This window comes from Mustela nivalis, assembly GCF_964662115.1.
Source record: "Mustela nivalis genome assembly, chromosome: 7".
NCBI lineage: Eukaryota > Metazoa > Chordata > Mammalia > Carnivora > Mustelidae > Mustela > Mustela nivalis.
Window position 1 is genome coordinate 122,790,995 of NC_139026.1, and position 18,596 is coordinate 122,809,590.

General features: G+C 43.8%; 1 protein-coding gene across 13 annotated transcripts in view; it reads right to left on the minus strand.

Moving 5' to 3' along the window:
- BEND7 (BEN domain containing 7) overlaps window positions 1-18,596 on the minus strand; it is a 79,393-nt gene that overhangs the window by 43,181 nt on the left and 17,616 nt on the right. For all 13 annotated transcript variants that reach the window (XM_082739545.1, XM_082739551.1, XM_082739546.1 and 10 more), the window contains 3 exons: window positions 9,544-9,846; window positions 6,807-6,929; window positions 2,950-3,215 (listed from right to left, as the gene is read on the minus strand). In XM_082739545.1, the coding sequence (XP_082595671.1) occupies window positions 2,950-3,215; window positions 6,807-6,929; window positions 9,544-9,835 (681 nt within the window). In that variant the 5' untranslated portion in view covers window positions 9,836-9,846. The remainder of the gene's footprint in view (window positions 1-2,949; window positions 3,216-6,806; window positions 6,930-9,543; window positions 9,847-18,596) is intronic.

Genomic DNA, 18,596 nt, shown 5'->3' on the forward strand with positions numbered 1-18,596 from the left:
CAGTGTTTTTACATATCTGAGTAGGGGTAACCATTGTGGCTCAGATGACGGGCAGTCTCCCTGCAAGGCCCTGCACGGCCCCTAGACAAATCTGTATTGGGGTGACCCTAAAAGTCACGGTGCAAAACAGAGGACTTAATACACTGTGAATGAAAAAAAAATTAATGTGAATTTTTACACCTAACAATGCCGTGAAAGCACAAGTTTTACATGTCTTTTTCTTGTTGCTTCTAGCTCTAATCTTCCTGCCACCCTCCTAAAGACCCAAGAACCTTTTTGCGATACAAACTTACTTGTGCTTCCCATCTGGAGCTGAAGGCCCGCTTCTGCCCTTGCTTCCCCTACATCTCAGTTAACCGAGGGCCTCACCTGGTTATCCAAAAGAGAAATGTGGGGGGTGTTTTCGACCGAGCCACCAAGGCCTCTGTGCACTTCCTAAATGGCTCCTTTCTCTTTCTGCAGGCTCACTGCTCATGTAGACCTTCCCAGACCTGACCGACTCTGTCTTCTTCCTGGTCTCTTGGTCTCTACTATCTTTTCTCCATCTCCCTCTCATCTACAAGGCAGTGCCACTCTCCACTCTTAACACACAGGTGTGATCATTCCTCTACTTGAAACTTGCAATGGCTCCCTAGTGTCCACAAGATGAAGGTCGAGGGTATCAGCATGGCATAGTAGGGCTTTCACTACCTGGCCCCATACTACCTTTGTATCATCATCCACTACCAGTGCTGGTCAGACAGCTGTTCCAGCAGTCTTGGGCCACTTGCCCAATCCTACAGCTTTGGACCTAATCCTCCCATTGCTGGGTACTTCTTAGGGGCCATCTTCAAATCCACAAATTCCCATCCACTTATATATAATCCAATTATATTTCATTTTCTCATATTCACTCTATCGAACAATTCCTACAAGATCACTATGTATTCCCTATTTTCTCCTCTGGATTTCCACCAGATTTAAAAGGACCATGGCTAAGAAATAATAAAGAATAGAAGGGCACCTAAATCTAGATGCCTTTGCACTGATGATTCTGTCCACTAAGGGAGTCAATTCACACACCCTCCCCTGCCCCCCATACCTGCCCTGCCCAGCGACCGTGGAAGCTGGCTCATTAATGCCAGTGAACACCATCTGTGGACAGAACTGCCTCACCCATTGATGGGATTCATTGCACAGAGCTCTTGGCGCCGGTATAGTTTCTGCTGAACAGATGAATCGGATGGTATATCAGCTGGATAATGTAAAGATAATTATCTCTATATATTTTTTGCTTTTAGAAGCATGTTATTCTTCATTCAAAGATAATCAGCATCTAACTGAGTTTTCATGGACAATTCTGAATGTGCTTTGTTTAATTTAACAGCTCTTGTTAGCAAAAATAATTATGAATAAAAGGCAATTTGTTTTTATTTGGCATATAAACAAAATTATGCTGATATTGGTAAAATTCTATTGTTTTATTAGTGTACATAAGGCTTTTATCAGATATTCCTCAATTTACCTCTGAAGTATATTTGGAGCTTAAAAATAAAGAAAGGAGGAAGTTCAGTTATTAGCATGGAAGTGACCCATTTAGGAGATGGGTTACACCATTCGAATGATGGCTCCTGATACATTAGTGTCTATCAGAAAAGAACTCTTGGAATGTTCAAGAAAAATATAAAAGTTTTACAAAAACTGCTTAAGATGGAATGTACTTTGTGTCATGGAATAATTCACCTCTGTTTCCAAATATGTGATCTATCTGTGTTTTGAAACCGGGGCCTTAGTTGCAGTAAGCATATGATATAATCAAATCAGCTGACTGGCCTGGGGTAGAACATTATCAACATTAGTGATTTTTTTTGAAGTTTAGTTTTGAGTTGATAAGAACTGTTTCATAATTTTAGCATGCGTTCAAAGATAAAAAACAAAAACAAAAACAAAAACAAAAACAAGAAAACCCTTTCACACTAAGGACTGGGCAAAAGTTCAAATGACTTTCTAGTCTAAGAATGTCACCTCCCTTTAGTAAAGACCCAATGTGGATACATACTAGCAAACTGCAATTTCAAAGGGAACACTTTTTTTTTAATAGCAATTATTTTTTATTTAAAGTTTAAAAGGTAGGGCTGAACTCCAATCCCATATAGGCTTGTGGGTGTTCTCAGCAGGATTCTCATCCTATGCAAACTGATAATAATAGATCACTCATTCTTGTTTATTTTAAGAACTCCCCCAACAAGATGGGGCTCGCATCCATGTACTTAGATAAAGATGTTGTGAAAAGCGTGTGGAGTTGCAAAGATGCGTATTCTTAAAGACACGAGTTTCTGATCATAGGGCTATAAAATGGCTGGTCGGATGGATATCTTAGATGTCATCCAACATCTGGGACTGCACCAACTTTCTAGCTAGGATATTAAAATAGAAAAACCTTTGCAGAGCGTGAACCTATCATTACACAGAGTAAATGGCATGGCACTGCGACCTAATTAGCAGTGTGGCTTGCATCTGTAAAATAGAATTAGCACTACTGCTCTTTTTCTTTATTATTAGTTTGTGTTTCTAGAAAGGTGTGACCTTATCTGTAAGGCTCTGTTCATTTATGCCCATTTACAAAGGATTTAATTATGTTCCTTTAGCTCTCTACGATGAGGAAATTGAAAACGGCCACATCAGAATTAAAACTGTTCAAGAAATTAGCAGCTGATTATTTACTCCATCAGCCTCCGTGCAGGGATAAAGGCTGGAGGCAGGTTCAAATAAAGAAAGTAGAAGATTTTGGGAAGAGAAAATTCTAGGCAAGGAAATTATTGATAGTCTTCCTTTCCTCTTTCCCACATATCTTTTGCAAGTTTCTCTAGTGTTCTTGCGAGGAACCAGCTACGGAGAAAGTGTACAATGCTACAAAATTCCTGCAAGTGACGTCAGCTTAGTGTCAGCCGCGAAAGAACATAGACTTACATCTGAGGCAGGCGACTCCAGGACAATGCCGAATCCCAGCACGCGGTTCTCCCCGGCAGAGGGGGGCTCGGGAGCCTGGGGGCCAGGCTGCTCGGAGGCCCCGGATGTCTTCTTCTCCATTTCTAACACACCAGGCTTCTGCCTCATGGTCAGAGGTTCAACGGTCTTTGGGGGCACTTTTTTCTTTTTATTTCTCTTGCGTGAGACAGCAGTTCGTTGGGAGCATATAAGGGAAATTGGGGGTTGTTGTCTGTTTTGGGTTCCAACTGTGGAGAATGAACAAAAATAGGGTACAGGCACCTGAGTCTAACTTAGGAGAAATGATCACCCATCTACATGTTCCACAAGCTGAGACTGAAACAGGGTTCAGTCAAGGAAGCAGACCAAAGGCAATCTCCCGTGGGACCTGTAGGTCACCAAAGGTGGTCTCTGGAGCATTGTCGAGTTGTACGCGCAGGAGAGTAACCCAGAGAAAACTCTGTCCCCCACGCTGGTAAATGATGACACTGACTGCTGCAGCTGGGCTCCGGGGAAGAGAGGGTTGATGAGCCGTAGGAAAATACCTGAGCCTGATCTCACAAGTCGCAGGACATTTTTATATAAATGGGAACCCAGAACTTAACTTCAGGTGTAGCTGTCCGTGCTTCCTGGTAAGCCAAACTCAGGAATGTTCTAATTGTCCTTTGAGGATAAAATGATAAACTGCTAGCAACCTACAGACACCAAAACTGACTAAGACTGAGCAATGGTGACCATGTACTAAAGAACGAGTCTGAAATGACTACTCCGTATGTGGTCAAAGCCTGCTGGTCATTTCTCAGGGACAGTTACTGCTTCCGCACAAACCCATACTGTCCACACATCAGCTATCTCCACAGCCTTACACTCACTACTGCATTCTGCCCAGGCTGCCCTCCATACCTTGGTTTTAGGTAGCTAAAAGATAGGAATGACATAGTTCTGCGCAAGTCAAGAAGACCAGTAAAATCCAGAAACAAGAGGGAGTTCCAAAGACGAAAGCACCGAACAAAGGCCAAGTACCAGTACTGAATCTACACTTAAGGAAACCAAGGATACTAAGTACAGTTTTCACAGACGCTCTTTGGCAAATCATGTTTGTTAACCATTTAGAAATATTCTGATGGAAAGTGTTAGAGAAAAATATGGCATCATTATTTAAATCTTCATGTATCAATATGGCTTACTAAATATGATCAGAGGATATGCCTGCTTTTTTACAGAAAGAAGCCAAATGAAAACCAAAGATCTTTAAATGCACATAAATATGGATCATCTCCTATCAGTTTGCAAATAAAGGGTATTTATACTTTGAACTTGGTATTTGCATCTCTAGACTGGCAAGAAATTCACAAGTATTAGAAATGAACTACTTGGAGAGCCTGGCTGGCTCAGCTGGAAGAGTGGGCAAATTTGGTCTTGGGGTTGTAAATTTGAGCCCCACGTTGGGTACAGAGATTACTTTAAAAAAGAAAGAAAGAAGAAAGAAAGAAACCAACTACTTGCACTTCATAGGAGCACTGAAACAGTTTTTAGTCACCTGTGCAGTAATTAGTCTTGTTCATTGGAGCTTGACCTTGACTGCACATTAGAATCACCCGGGAGCCTTTAAAAAAAAAAAAAAAAAGTCCGTGCCTCAGCCTTACCCCAGACTAACTGAATTGGAATTTGCAGGGATGACACCCGGGCACTTAGATTTTTTTTAAAAGCTCTGCCGGTAATTCCAGTGTACAAGCCCGAGAGAAGAACTCTTGTCTCTTCTCTGGACTTTGACCGAAGGCCAGGTCTCCACACCCAAAGTCAAGCGGACAAGGGAATCAGCTCTCAGTGGTCTAGGACTCACACCTCTCCAAGTCTCGCTATTCTAAAGTAGAAGTGAAAATGCTTTGGCTTTAAAGAACACAGGGACTATTTGAGTTTTTCTCCTCCGTTGGCAAGTCTAGACACAGTTGTCCTCGGTTGCTTCCAGATCTTATCATTTTATCGTATTCCTTGTCTTCTCCCTCAAGCAAAGGTGAAACTTTCTGAATATAATTTAAATCTACATGTTACAGGCAATAAGCCTTAAGTCAATCTACCCACACAACACAGATTCTTAAGTTTAAGGAAATTAAAGAAGAGTAATTTTTTCAGTTTATCCTTTCTGCTTTCCTATGAGCTCTGGACTCATTTACCGGCCTAATCTGCAAAGGTTCAGAAAAGAAAACACGGTGACAAAGTGGCATTTACTTAATAGATTCCAAAAGGGCTTCAGTCAAGGATTTAAATGGTTGCAATTTGTAGTTTGCCATTTCGGTAGTAAGGAGCTTAAGTAACAAAATAAATCATTAGAATTTCATATGCATATTTTTTTAAGTGCTACCAAACTCTTCCTCCGAGAAAAGAACCTGTACATCATGGAGTAAACTTTCTTTCTGTGTTCCTCATTTAAGAGATGTTAACTTTTGCCAGGTCAATAAGAACATGGGTTGTTGTGTTGGAACAAGATGAGTGAACGCCTACTGGCCTGACCAAAATGTTTATTCCTTCCTGGGGCTAAAACCAAATTCAGCACACACAATTAGATGTTGCTTCTCAGGGGCCCTTTTGCTCACTTTCCTTTCCTGTGCTCTTGGGTGATGAGCGTGTCTAAGTATTAAGCTTTTTATATCAAAACCACCTTACTGAATATTATAATTTTACTAGAATTCACCAAATGGTGCCAAGTACGGTTTTGGAAGGACGACCTTCCTGAATCTCTTTCCAGTGCAGGGATGGGAAGGCTGACCGTATATGACTGTACTATTTCCTGCTCAGGGACCAGTCTTCCCTCACCAGAGGAGGCCTTAATGAAATGACTTAGTATTTTCTGGACCTGTGACCAGAAAGTTGTATCCCGCCCCCCACCACTGATGGAGATTAAACACCACAGCCGCTGTGGTGAACCCGCTCCTGGTCTTTAGTACAACACTAATGAAATAGCTGCTGCCTGTATCATGCTTTACAGACTTCATTTACGTTTACTAACTCATCCTATTTTGAAAACTGTCCTGCGAGTTAGAGATTAACGTTCCTGCTCCAGAGGATAAATGTGAGAGCAGAGAAGTCACACAGCTTCATGAGGAGAGCAAGGACCCTGACCCCAGCCTGCAGACTCATGGCTCTTCCACCCCTCCACTTGACTAACAAGAGTGAGAACAGAAGACGCATCGTGTAACTAAGGAAGACAGGACGCCCAGTGTCTTTGGGCTTCTATATGCTGAATATTAGGGAGACAAGTCAGAAGCAGGGCCTAAGAGGCAACACCTCATGTGCTTATGCTTGTGAATGTCTCTTCCAGAACAGCCCGCGCCCCGAGAGTGCCCTCCAGCCCCTGTATGACAGTGTGCGGCTTCCCCTCTGTCGCGCTGCACCCCACAAGGGAGGGGGACAGGCGTGGGAGTTGCCGACGCACACGCAGCCCCCAAATGGAGCACCTCAGGAGGTAAGAGAAGTCAGCCATGCTTTTGTTCTGAGGTGAACTTCCTTGCTGACTCACACAGGGAAAGTGAGCTGAAGAACTATGCCCACCTTCACTTATGACTGTTTTCAAAACTCAGTTAACTGACATGTGTCAAGGCCTTGGAGATGAGGGAGTAAACTATGAGGAGCACGTGTGCACCAACGTGTGAGAAGTAGTATCAGCGATGAGAAACCTGTTAGAGTTGCTATGGGAAAAACGTGTTGGAGTAAAAGCTGAGGAAACAAAAAAGCACAGCAGACAGCAAGGTGGGAAGAACCAGGTACGAAGAGCACAATAACTGTCCCAGCCCAAGAGGCCTAAGGCGTCACAAGCCTCCTCCCCGGCCTGGTCTCGATACCTGCTTGAATTTGCATTAATTTCCGCATGGTCCTGAGTTCTTGGAGGATGGCCTGCAACGTCGACTGGCAATTGCAAGTACAGCAGTTTGATCCAACGGACGAATTCATGGCCGGAAGTTCTCCTAAGCATCAGAGAAGAGAATGGCCCACTCCAAGCATCAACAACAAAATTACAAAGGGGTGGGGAGGGGGAGGAAGGTATCTTGACAGTAGTATGAGACAGTGCCCAAGGGATATGGACCTAATAACGGTTACCACCTGAATGTCAGAGGCCCACGCTCGCTCACAGCAGGCCTCCCTAGTGCCACACCGGTGCATCTCAGGGGACAGCACTGTAAAAATTCACTAGAAACACACACTCCATTGTACAAAAATATGAGCTCTGAAAAGAACGGCCTTCCAGAAAAACCTGGGACACACCTGTTCTAAAATCTCATGTTAAAAATGAAATCTAACTATTAAAAAAAAACCAGTTTTTCGGGGCACCCGGGTGGCTTAGTCATTAAGTGTCTGCCTTTAGCTCAGGTCATGATCCAGAGTCCTGGGATCGAGCCCCACATCAGGCTCCCTGTTTGGCGGGAAGCCTGCTTCTCCCTCTTCACTCCCCCTGTTTGTGTTCCCTTTCTTGCTGTCTCTCTGTCAAATAAAGAAATAAAATATTTTAAAAAATATATAGTTTTTCTAGTATTTCCCTAAATTAAGAATTGTCAACACATTAAAACTTTTAGAACACTCTCTGGGGGGTGGGACATCGGGGCGGGGAAGAGCGGGGGGGGGGGCACAATGTACATGGGAGGCTGTATTCAGACTCAGTGGATTCCGGGCGGGGGGTGTGTTCCCTTTCCTCCACCTTAATGAAGGAGATCCTCATACATCTTTTCTCCATCCCCATGTTTTACATTTCCATCACTTTAGCCTCTTTACCTCTGTTGCAATTTAGTATCTTTTCCTTAATAAAACTGTCCTATTAAAGTAAACAGAGGTTGTCCCCTTGTCCTTGGGATGGATACAGGGGAACATTTGGAAAATCCCTCTTTCTGCAGCACTCCCTCTAGTGCCTGTATCCAGCCCGACCACTGGGAACTGGAAATGTGCTGCGGTTACTTAGGTTGTCCCTAGGCGCAATGGGAAAGTTCGAAGGATTGGATCTAATAGTATCTTTTATTATACATTAAATGCAATTTTAATTCTACGGTATGCATTATTTGAGGATACTACAAAAAACTTCACGTACGGACAACTTAAGGCTTGGGGTACCATAATTATTTACACTCAAAGTTGTAGCAAACAGAAATGTTATAACTTTAAAAACTGCAAACAATTTCAATGAAATTCGAGGTAGTCAGTTATAGATGATGAATGTCTACTGAAAATAAGCAAACAATAAACACAAAAAAATCTGTTTTCAAACCAATATGGGGGGAATTTATGTTTGTAACTTTTAACATTAATAACATTTCTCCAAGTAAATCCACCATCCTTGTATGCTGTAAAACAGAACACTCTTTACACACAACTTATTGATGTTGGGTGAACTAACTTCATACACACCTAAGGGTGTCCTATTTCTCTTACCATTTCTTCCATGGCAGTCAAATTAGGAGGGTCTTATAGAATATTCCTAGTCACTATGCTAAGTACTGTCTTTATCATTTTTAGACGACCAAATCAACCCTTTCCAGCTTGTTATAAATCATTTTCTAATTTTAAAGAGAACTGACTTCTTATTTTTATGGAGGAGTCTTTGAAGAGCCATGTCCCCTTAACTTGGAAGCATGCCAGCACGTGAATGTGATCTGGCTTATGCAATATTGAGAGAAAGAGAAGACTCCCGTACGTCTCTTGGGGTCCCTCCTGTCTCATCAGCTGCGCCTCGGGATGGCTTTTCATGCCTCTGAACTGGTTACTGCAAATTGTGTTAAAAAATAATCAAAACAGTTTTCTTCTTGAAGAAATAATGAATGGAAAAAGGAAACCCTTAACTTTTCAAGGAAAATGAAAAATGCAGTCTTGCTTTTTCTTGTTCTCTTTCTGAAAACTAGAGATCCGCACATCCATATATAATTTATGGGACAACTAACATCCAAGGTTACTGAATGGGAAGTTAACACATCCAAAAAAATTTCAATTTCTTTAAGCTCTGGGGAAAAAAATGCCATTTAATTTATTTCTGAACAATTAGGAATTTAAATTAAGGAAATTTTATTCTAAAGGGATAATTTTCAGCCCCAATGAAGCCTGCCCCACAACAAGGGTCACCTGCTGCTGTTGCTGGAACGTGCCATAAAAGCGAAGGTGTCACTAGGATGTTGGGATATGTGTCCCCTTCCTTTCACCACAAGTCTTGTGCTCACAAAGAAAAGCAAAAAACAAAAAAGAATAGGATGTAATCACAATATACATATGACTGGAAGGTCCCTTTGATGACAAAGGGGAGCTCCTTCTGCCCTAATGTTCAGTCTCTTGTGATAAAAGTATCTGCATGTTGGCAAGTAATAGCTCTCACTTTTTAAAGGGCTGAAATCTCTACTGAGAAATCCTTACTTCTAACATAGAGCCTCAGTCTTGCTTCTCAATTTGGTTTTTTATACCCTTTGCGTTACTCAGTCAAGGCAGGTGACTAGGGAAGGATTTAATGTACTGAACTCAAAACCATGCTAAACATGTAGAAATAAAACACATTCAGACACACCCCTTACCCCCACAAGCATTCTCAATGTCTGATAATGACCATACCGTTGGAGCTCCCAGTGGTGTGGGGCTGACTCTGGAAGGTTCTAGAGCGGGTGCCATACTGCCCTGAGAACTGCCCACTGTGGGGTGGTAACTCATTCCATGCACCACGTGAAGGAGGGTGGAGGCTCTGTGGGGCCTCAGCAGAGGAGTTCAAACGTGGAGGCCAGACTGCATCCAAATCCTGGGGTTCTTCTTTTAATTTTTCTCCTTCTTTGCCTACACGTTGATAGATCCTCCCAGTGCTATCATTCAGTAATCTTCTCATTCCTGTGATTTGTTTTTTAATTTCCATGCTTTCATCTCCTAATGGAAACAGGGCCAAAGAGATCACTGTGCATGAGCAGAAGAAAAAATAATCCACTGCCAAAAAACACACCCCTCCTTTGGAAATGGGAACGATTCCTGAGTTCAGAAGCAAGCTTTCAGAAACTTAAGTAATCTATAAAAATTAAAGGCAAGAAAACTGGCTATGGTCTCAAGCAACCCATCATATTCCTGGTGCATCTCATTTTAACTTTGTTTCTGGCTAAGTTCTCTTAGGATAAAATAACTTTTCCTGAGCAGGTTTCCTCTGGAACACATCTTAAATTCCCTCTGAGGGAGGGTGTCATAAGAAAAATGAGCTGAGGCAAAAGACCCACGATGGGACAATAGGACTGAAAGCCCGGGCTTGGCTCTGCCGCAGACATTCACTCGGGTTGGATGTGGAAGCCAGCCAGCCCGCTCACCCACCGGGCCGGCAGGTGCAAGTACCAGGACGAATATGTGGCATGGGTTGGGACAGAGAGCTTTCAGAGAATAGGCTGTCGGCACAGGAGACACCCCAGTATGATGCTGTTGCTAGAGGCATCACCTTCAGAAATGACAGTGTAGGAGCAGAGAGATATCCAAGGCAATGGAGGAGAGGGTTTTGTCTTTCTCCAGCCTTGACTCACGCGGGGAGGCGTCCCTGCAACTATGCCTTCCTGGACCTACCCAGACCAAATCTACTGCCATCCACTTTGTAACTATGTGTCTTCACTTTTTCCCCCCAATTACGGTTAAAAAACACACAACATAAAATTTACCATCTTAATCATTTTTTTAAAAAAGATTGAGAGAGAGAGAGCACGTGCATCCACACACACCCTCGAGCAAGTGGGGGGAGGGGCAGAGGGAGAGACTCTTGAAGCAGACTCTCCATTGAGCAGGGAGCCCAATGAGGGGCTCGATCTCACCACTCTGAGATCATGACCTGAACCAAAATCAAGAGTCAGAGGCTTAACCAATTGAGCCACTAGGCACCTCACCATCTTAATCATTTTTAAGTGTGTAGTTCAGTTAATGATATTTGCATTGTTGTGCAACGGATCTCCAGAACTTTTACAATGGCTTTAAGATTCTTTTTCCCTAAAGGGATTTTGTTTTTGAACTAAGGTATCTCTGGATTGCACTGGGGGTACAATAAATACTACTTAAAGAAAGTAGTAGGTATAAAATTGTTTCCGTATATAATAACATTAGAAGATGCTATGAGGAGTTGTTTTGGACCTCCTGTCTTTTTACCGTGGGCATCACCTGGTGTCCTCCCAAAGATTGAGAGAAGTGGATTTTTTCCCCTGGGTGTTAAAGTGGAAGTCTTATGCCAGGATTTCTGCACCCCACGCCCATATCTGGGAGTTAAAATAAAAGTCTCACACGGTCACTCCATTAAATGCTTGAAATTTAAACTATGCTGAAAACAAAAGATCTATAGAAAGTATCTATCAGGAAAAGCACAGCTCTGGCAGATAAATACAGCACATTTACTATAATGATATTTTAATGCACTTAGCATCATATAAGCCAGATTTCTTTGTAGAATTGGTAACTGTATAATGAATCTAGGTATTCTGTGTTGCCTAGCTAGCTATTTAGCTAATTAATATATGGATATATTATTGAATATAAGGAAATTTTATATACTGCTTTGAGATAAGTATCTCCAATTTTTAAAAAGGTAATAAAAGTATTAATTCTGCCTTTACTACCTAACATGGGTGAACACAAATGGCACAGATTTCCAACTTTACAATATCGTTATGTGTTGGTGTCTGCTTGAGGGGAGAAATATTTTCATTTGTGATGAAACTATTTTTACCTCGAACACCTGCGAAAAGGACAACACAGAAACAGTAAGTGATATGCCAGATCTTAGGAGAATGAATGACTAAGCACGATTTAAATAATGCAGAGCCAGCAAAATTTACGACCTCCTCAGGATATCTCCGGCACAGGGTGTGTCTGGAAGAGCTCCGGGAGGAATTCCGAAGGAAAGCTGCACACAAACGTGGTGTTAGTTTCAGCACCCAAACAGATACTTTCCTGGCTGGTGACCAGCACAGTCTGGGCAAGAAGCTGCTTTCCTGCGGGGTTTTTCTCCTCCATCTTCTCAATGCGGGAGGCCGCGCACCGGCTGATTTCCGCGGGCACGGCTGGCGGCTGCCACGCCCCCCCTCCTGACACCCTGGCAGGAGCTGTGCCCACTCGGCCGCCTTCTGCCTGCTCCTCCGGTTGGTGCCAACCTGCTTCTCTGCACGAACCCTGACACATGGCGCTAAAGGGATGCTCTCTCTTCAGAGCTTCCACCTCTGCTTTGGAGATCGAGCTCGACGATAGAGGGCTGTCCTCAGACGGAGAGAAAGAAAGCTACCGGATTTGGGACATGCTAAAAGCCAATGTGCTTTGTCACAATCTGAGTTTCTTAGTTCTGAAAATTACCAGAATGAATGAACAGGCCACTTGAGTTTCACATGCTTTCTGTGTTTGTGGGGAGGGTCAGAACCCGGCCCTACAAGTTGACTCTGCAAGAGGAGACGAGAGTATGCAGGGAGCCTCTGGTTAGGGGCCATCTCAGCAATGTTTAGAAACATTTCTTCTGAAGTCACAACAAAAACCCACCAAATGACAACAAATCAGGACCGGGTGGGGCCCAAGGAGGAAGACACAGTGCTGGGAAGGAGGACAGCTCACAGTTTATCTGCCTGCAGAGGATCTCAAAGGACAGAAGACAGCGACCCGCTGCAGTCAATGAGGGGAAAGTCAGCGGGGAAGGCGGAGGAAGGCTGAGCTCAGAAAGCTCCTCAGAAGAGACAGCCTGGGCGTCCCTAGAGGACAACCAGATGGATGTGTGCACGTGTCGTTGGGGTAACTGAACTGTCCTTCCTTTGGCCAGAGAAGCAGGGAGTAGCCCTGAAAATCCCACCTGAAGAAGATGTCCTGGAGTCCTGCTACACCTATGGGCGATGGCGGTCTTTGGCAGAGAGAGCGGAGAACCTACCCCACTCCATGGGGGAAGATGGAGCGAGGGTCAGAAACGTGAGCCAGAGATCAAACCATCCGAGTTAACGGACATAAACTGGGATGGAGTGGGTGCCGAACGCAGCAGGCAGGCTGAGAGGGCACAGGTTCTTTGACTTAAAACGAAATGGTGAAAAGTATGTAAGAGATTGAGATGGGAAGCATTAGTTGACTTTACTTGTCTTTCCAGTTGGGATCAGTCAGCTTCTTCGCCATGTTTAATGCCAGGAAAAGGAAGCTCCGCAAGCATGATTCTATAAGGAAACGTACACACTTTCTTCATTTCTTTCCAAATCTATGTCTTTACTTACACTCAACTCCAAGAGGCTGAATCTTTTTAGGAAAGACAAAAAGAAATTTTACTAAAAGGTATAACAACCTCAACTAAAATCCTTTTGAGAGTTTGGACAAGGTCTTAAAAAAAATTGCAGAATGAATTCTATCTTGGGCTAAATTTCCAGACTCTACCAGATCACTTTTCTTTGCATAAACAACATACAGGTATATCATAATAATAATCCTACATATGATGATTCTGCATAATAATACATACAAAGTCTTGCAACACAGAGATCATACATGATCTCTCTTAAGTTGGCCAGGAGAGAAGGATTTGCTACACAAATCATCATGGTCTGGGATGATAAAAGAAAAAGCTGGTAACATACAAATATATAGTAAGAGATTATGTGTAAACATCTTTTTTTAAAAATGAAGTTTATTTTTTTAAAGATTTTTTATTTATTTGACAGACAGAGATCACAAGAAGGCAGAGAGGCAGGCAGAGAGAGGGAGGGCGAAGCAGGCTCCCGGCTGAGCAGAGAGCCCGATGCAGGGCTCGATCCCAGGACCCTGGGATCATGACCTGAGCCGAAGGCAGATGCTTAACCCACTGAGCCACCCGGTGTCTACCTCTAAATGTCTTACTATGAAGATTCACAGAGAACAGTTATCCTATCTTTGCCCTACAAATGTTCTCATGTAGATGCATGGTATGTAGTCCATAAAATTTTCCTAAGTGAATGAAAGAAATGGCTTTTTGAAACCAGAATGAATCCAGTAGAATTAAATGTAATATTAACATTATAAGCAAACACTATACTCATAGAGTGAAGTGAAAAAAGTCACAGAAATAAATTGTTCAACAAACATTTATCAAGCACTTTCTGGGCCTCAGAGATGTAAAGATCATCTGGCACAAATTAAAAGATAGCCCCTCTCCAAATCTCTTGACATTTTTTACCCAGAATGCTTTATATTGATCAGTTGTTCTGAAAAATGGTCCTGATTTTTCCTGGCCCGTTGACCTCTAACATTGTGGACCTCGTGCCGCAGGACTTAAACCGGCAAACTACCCTACTATTTGCCAATGATTTTCTTCCTGCTAAAGCTGAAGACCTTGCCTGATGGTCCTGCTTTCCCTGAAGCTCCTCCCTTTGGGGCTGGAGATGGTGGCTCCCCAAAACATCACACTTCCGGCCCCAGGAGAAAGCTTACTCTTGTCTGAGCAGATGCCCCAGAGCTGTCCCCTCTCCCCCTTCTTCCTCAATGGCGGTTCTGTGTGCCAGGAGTTCAAGCTCTCTAAGGGGAAGGACAGGTGATGAAGTTGAACTGTAGAGCAAGGTCATCCCATTAAGGGCCATACATGCCAGGCGAAGGAAGAATAATTTTACACGGGAGATACTAGGTTATTACTCCGGGTAATTTTAGATTCATATCTCTTTCAATAGAAGGACAGTAAATAATCAGGTCTATCCCATAGAAAAATAATTCTGGTAAAACTATGGAGAATGCGGTGTGGTGAAAGAAAACCAGTTAGTTACAGTGTCCTTGCTGATGGCTCGGTGAAGGACCTGAGAGTCTGTGCCAGGACTGGAGGGGCTGCGGCTGGAGAGAGAGACCCTGAAGAAGCTTCATCAGACAGACCTGGTGATGGGCTGGACATGGGGACAGTGGGGGTGGTGAAGGACGAGAACCCATGAAAGAGACACCATGATCTCTACTGGGAATTAGGAAAAAAAGGTTGCTGTGGAGTGAGGTTATAATGATAGTTCTGACAAAAAAAATTCCGACAATAAGCAGGCAACTGGGAATGCAACTGCGTTCATGGCTGGGGCATGAAGCGGACTCCAGAGCCATCCTCTTAATAGTTGCTACTGCCACTACCAGTAGTAGCCAGCCCTCTGGGCCGAGTAAGCCCCTGGGGTTCACTAACAACTCAGGGGGTGGAAGGGCACCTTATACAGAGACGCCAGATTTCCTATCAATCTAGCATGCAGAGAGCGTGAAACCCCCATGTCCACAGGAGAAGAGCCACAAGCTCATCTCTTTCCAAGCTGGCAAAGTGGGTCACCTCATTCCTCCTGGGCTTCTGACCCCTGGGCAAGCAACAGTCACCTTGGTCAGAAGTGAGTCATCTGCCAAGCCCTCCCTCCCTCCTGCCACCAACAAGAAGTCCACCACTGAAGCGCCACCCTTGGTACCACGCCTCAACAGGAGGACTGACAGAATCCTAAGGAACCGAGGGACCATTCCACCATATTTGGCACTGGTCAACCTTCATGATACTGTCATGTCCAGTTTTGTCCTATTTTAAAGAGGTCATTGAGAGTCTTTAGGATGTCATGAAAAGTCAACAGGAAAGGTTAAAGGGACAAGGACAGGTTACTGGAGTTGGGTGTTTCACTGAGAAATAAACGTTTTTCCAGGGACTCGTCTTCAACTATACTATGGGCTGTTATGGGTAGAACGTTGTTCTTTATCACCAAAGGAGAAATGGATTGCACTGGAGCTTCTAGGCAGGAGGCTGGGCATATCTGGTCTTCAAGAGCTGATCCTTCCAGCCCATAAACACCAACTGTGCAGCAGAGATGCAGCAGAGAACATGTGCAGAAGGAGGGACAAGAATGCTTTTGTGTTTGGGATGATGAAGAAGTTCAGGAAACGGACAGAGGTGGTGGTTGCACAATACTGAATATACTTTAAAAAAAAAAAGAGAGAGAGAGAAAGAAAGATGCTTTAAAGCTTCTTGTGTTTTTCAGGTAATGAAGTGTTAAAAGATAAAGAAGTTGAGTACATCAGTAAGAAGCACTAAGAGGACCGGATTTATATTAAACAGTCCAACTATGTCTTCTCAAGCACTAGTAGCAGCAGCACGGGGCCCCGGTGTAGAAGAGACTCCCCCATAGCAGCTCAAATGACAGCACTGAGAGAGAGCAGGAGAAGGGGACAGGGTGCTTCTGGCCACGCTACAGCTTTCTTGAGCACAAATCTCAACAAACAGTCTCAGAGCAGAGGAAAGGGAAGCAGACGCTGTGCTGTGCGGAGGCCTGAGGTCGACATCCTCGTTCCAAGCCCATCCTCACACACACAGGCTATCAAGGTTCCACCTGGCCACCCTCAGGGCTGAGAGCCATGTTGACAAAGCACAGGCAAGACTGGGATTCTACCTCAGCAAAAATGGTCTGAAAAGCATGAATTTACAGAGCAATCGTTTCCAAGTGAGCCCTTTCCTCTAATGCAATCTTAAGCGGGACCCCAATAAATAAAGCAGAGTAAAGCCTGCTAAAGAGAACATGCCAGAACGCACATTCCTGCATCAGTCCCTGGGGCGCATTCAGGAACTCTGTGGGCACCACACCACGGAGTCTAAATGCCACTGAGACGGAAGGAGGCAAAGAGTATCTCCAGAATCATTTGCTTGGTTGAATCAAACACTCTGGTAAGGAGTATCTCAGCCGCGTGTGCGTTGGCACATGTGCGGGGACCCAGGTAAACTGAAAGGTAGAAGTGCAAATAATTAAGCAGCTCAGTATATACATGGCATTTTCATTTAAAGGGCAACTAAGATCCTTTCAAATCTATTTAGGGAATAACAGGTTCATTCATCCATTCAATAAATATTTACTGTACTACTACTAAATATGAGATACTGTGAGACTAAAAAAAGGAAAAGAAAAGAGATATAAGCTCCAGTGGCTCCCTGTGAGGGTGGACAGTCCGGCAGGGCAGACACTTGAATGTACAGACAATTTTAAAAACACAATGCCCCTCTTCTAATGAATGGAAGGCTCACCCAGGATAAGCCACCTGAAGCCAGGGTGGGAGGCTGGAGCTCTTTTTATTGAAGGCATATGAAGCCAGGACAGGTACCAGGAGAGGATGCCATGGATCCGAGCTGGAAAATAGGCCTTCAAAGCAAAAAGAACTTGAGACGACTCTTTAGGGCCCAAAGAGCAAAGACAGACCAGGAAATGAAGCAAAGCCTAGCGATTCAAAATGGGCCATCAGCATTAGTACTGAGCTGTAAGAAAAGAATGAGATCTTGCCATTGGCAACAACATGGATGGACTCAGAGGGTGTCGTGTGAAGTGAAATAAATCAGACAGAGACAGATAGATACCATAGGATTTCACTTATCTGTGGAATCTAAAAAGCAAAAACATCCAAACAAAACTGAAACATACTGTTAAGGCACAGAGAACTGGGGGTCGCCAGAGAGGAGAGAATAGGAGGATGAGCAAAATAGATGAAGGGGATTAAGAGGGAGAAAAGTCCAGTTGTACAGTAAGACAAGGGGATGAAAAGTATAGCATCAGAAATCTAGTCAATAATATTGTAATCATGTTGTCTGGTGTCTACAGGAAGCACCGGGTAATGTACAGAATTGTCTGTCTGCTGTACACCTGAAGCTACCATACGTTGTACATCAACTACTTTTCAATAAATAAATAAAATCAACTGGACAGATATAGAAAATGGGCTGTCATACTGCTTCTCAAATGTGTCCCTCAAAGAGCACCTACAAAGGAGAATAAACACATAGAAGAAGTTTGGACGCAAAGTCCTAAAAAGGGACTAGGGAATAATTTTCTTTGAGTCTTCATATTTTACCTTAAAAAATAAATGCCAGTATTATACTCTGCTCTCTACCCATCAAGTGCAGGTTCCTGTTAAATTGGACTGGTCAGCAGGAGGAGACGCTGGGCTGTTACAGAAGGCAAAGGGCTTGGCTTTTTAAGTCAGGCTTTTGAATGCCCCCAGCGACTTACTTTCTTTCTTTCTTTCTTTCTTTCTTTCTTTCTTTCTTTCTTTTTTAATTTTTATTTATTTATTTGACAGAGAGAGAGATCACAAGTAGACAGAGAAGCAGGCAGAGAGAAGGGAGAAGCAGGCCCCCTGCCGAGCAGAGAGCCCGATGTGGGGCTCGATCCCAGGACCCTGAGATCATGACCTGAGCAAAAGGAGGAGGCTTAACCCACTGAGCCACCCAGGTGCCACCCCTCCCCACCCAGCGACTTTCTAAGAGAACATCTCTAGCGTCCATGACGGAACAGACAAAACCAAGAGATTACATGAGAAATGTCTTGGACATTGCATGAATAACAAGGAATTGAGAGGCCGTTTTTTTTTTTTTTAAGATTTTATTCATTTATTTGACAGATCACAAGTAGGCAGAGAGGCAGGCAGAGAGAGAGAGAGAGAGGGAAGCAGGCTCCCTGCCGAGCAGAGAGCCCGATGCGGGGGTCGATCCCAGGATCCTGAGATCATGACCTGAGCCGAAGGCAGCGGCCCAACCCACTGAGCCACCCAGGCGCCCCAGAGAGGCCGTTTTAAACTGGGAGCGCAACAGCCAGTGTCATGAAGATGCCTGATGTGAGGGGTCAGTAAAGACGGCTGGCATTTCCACGGGCACTTCTGGGAAGAAGAGGGAGGGAACGGTATCAAGCAAAGAC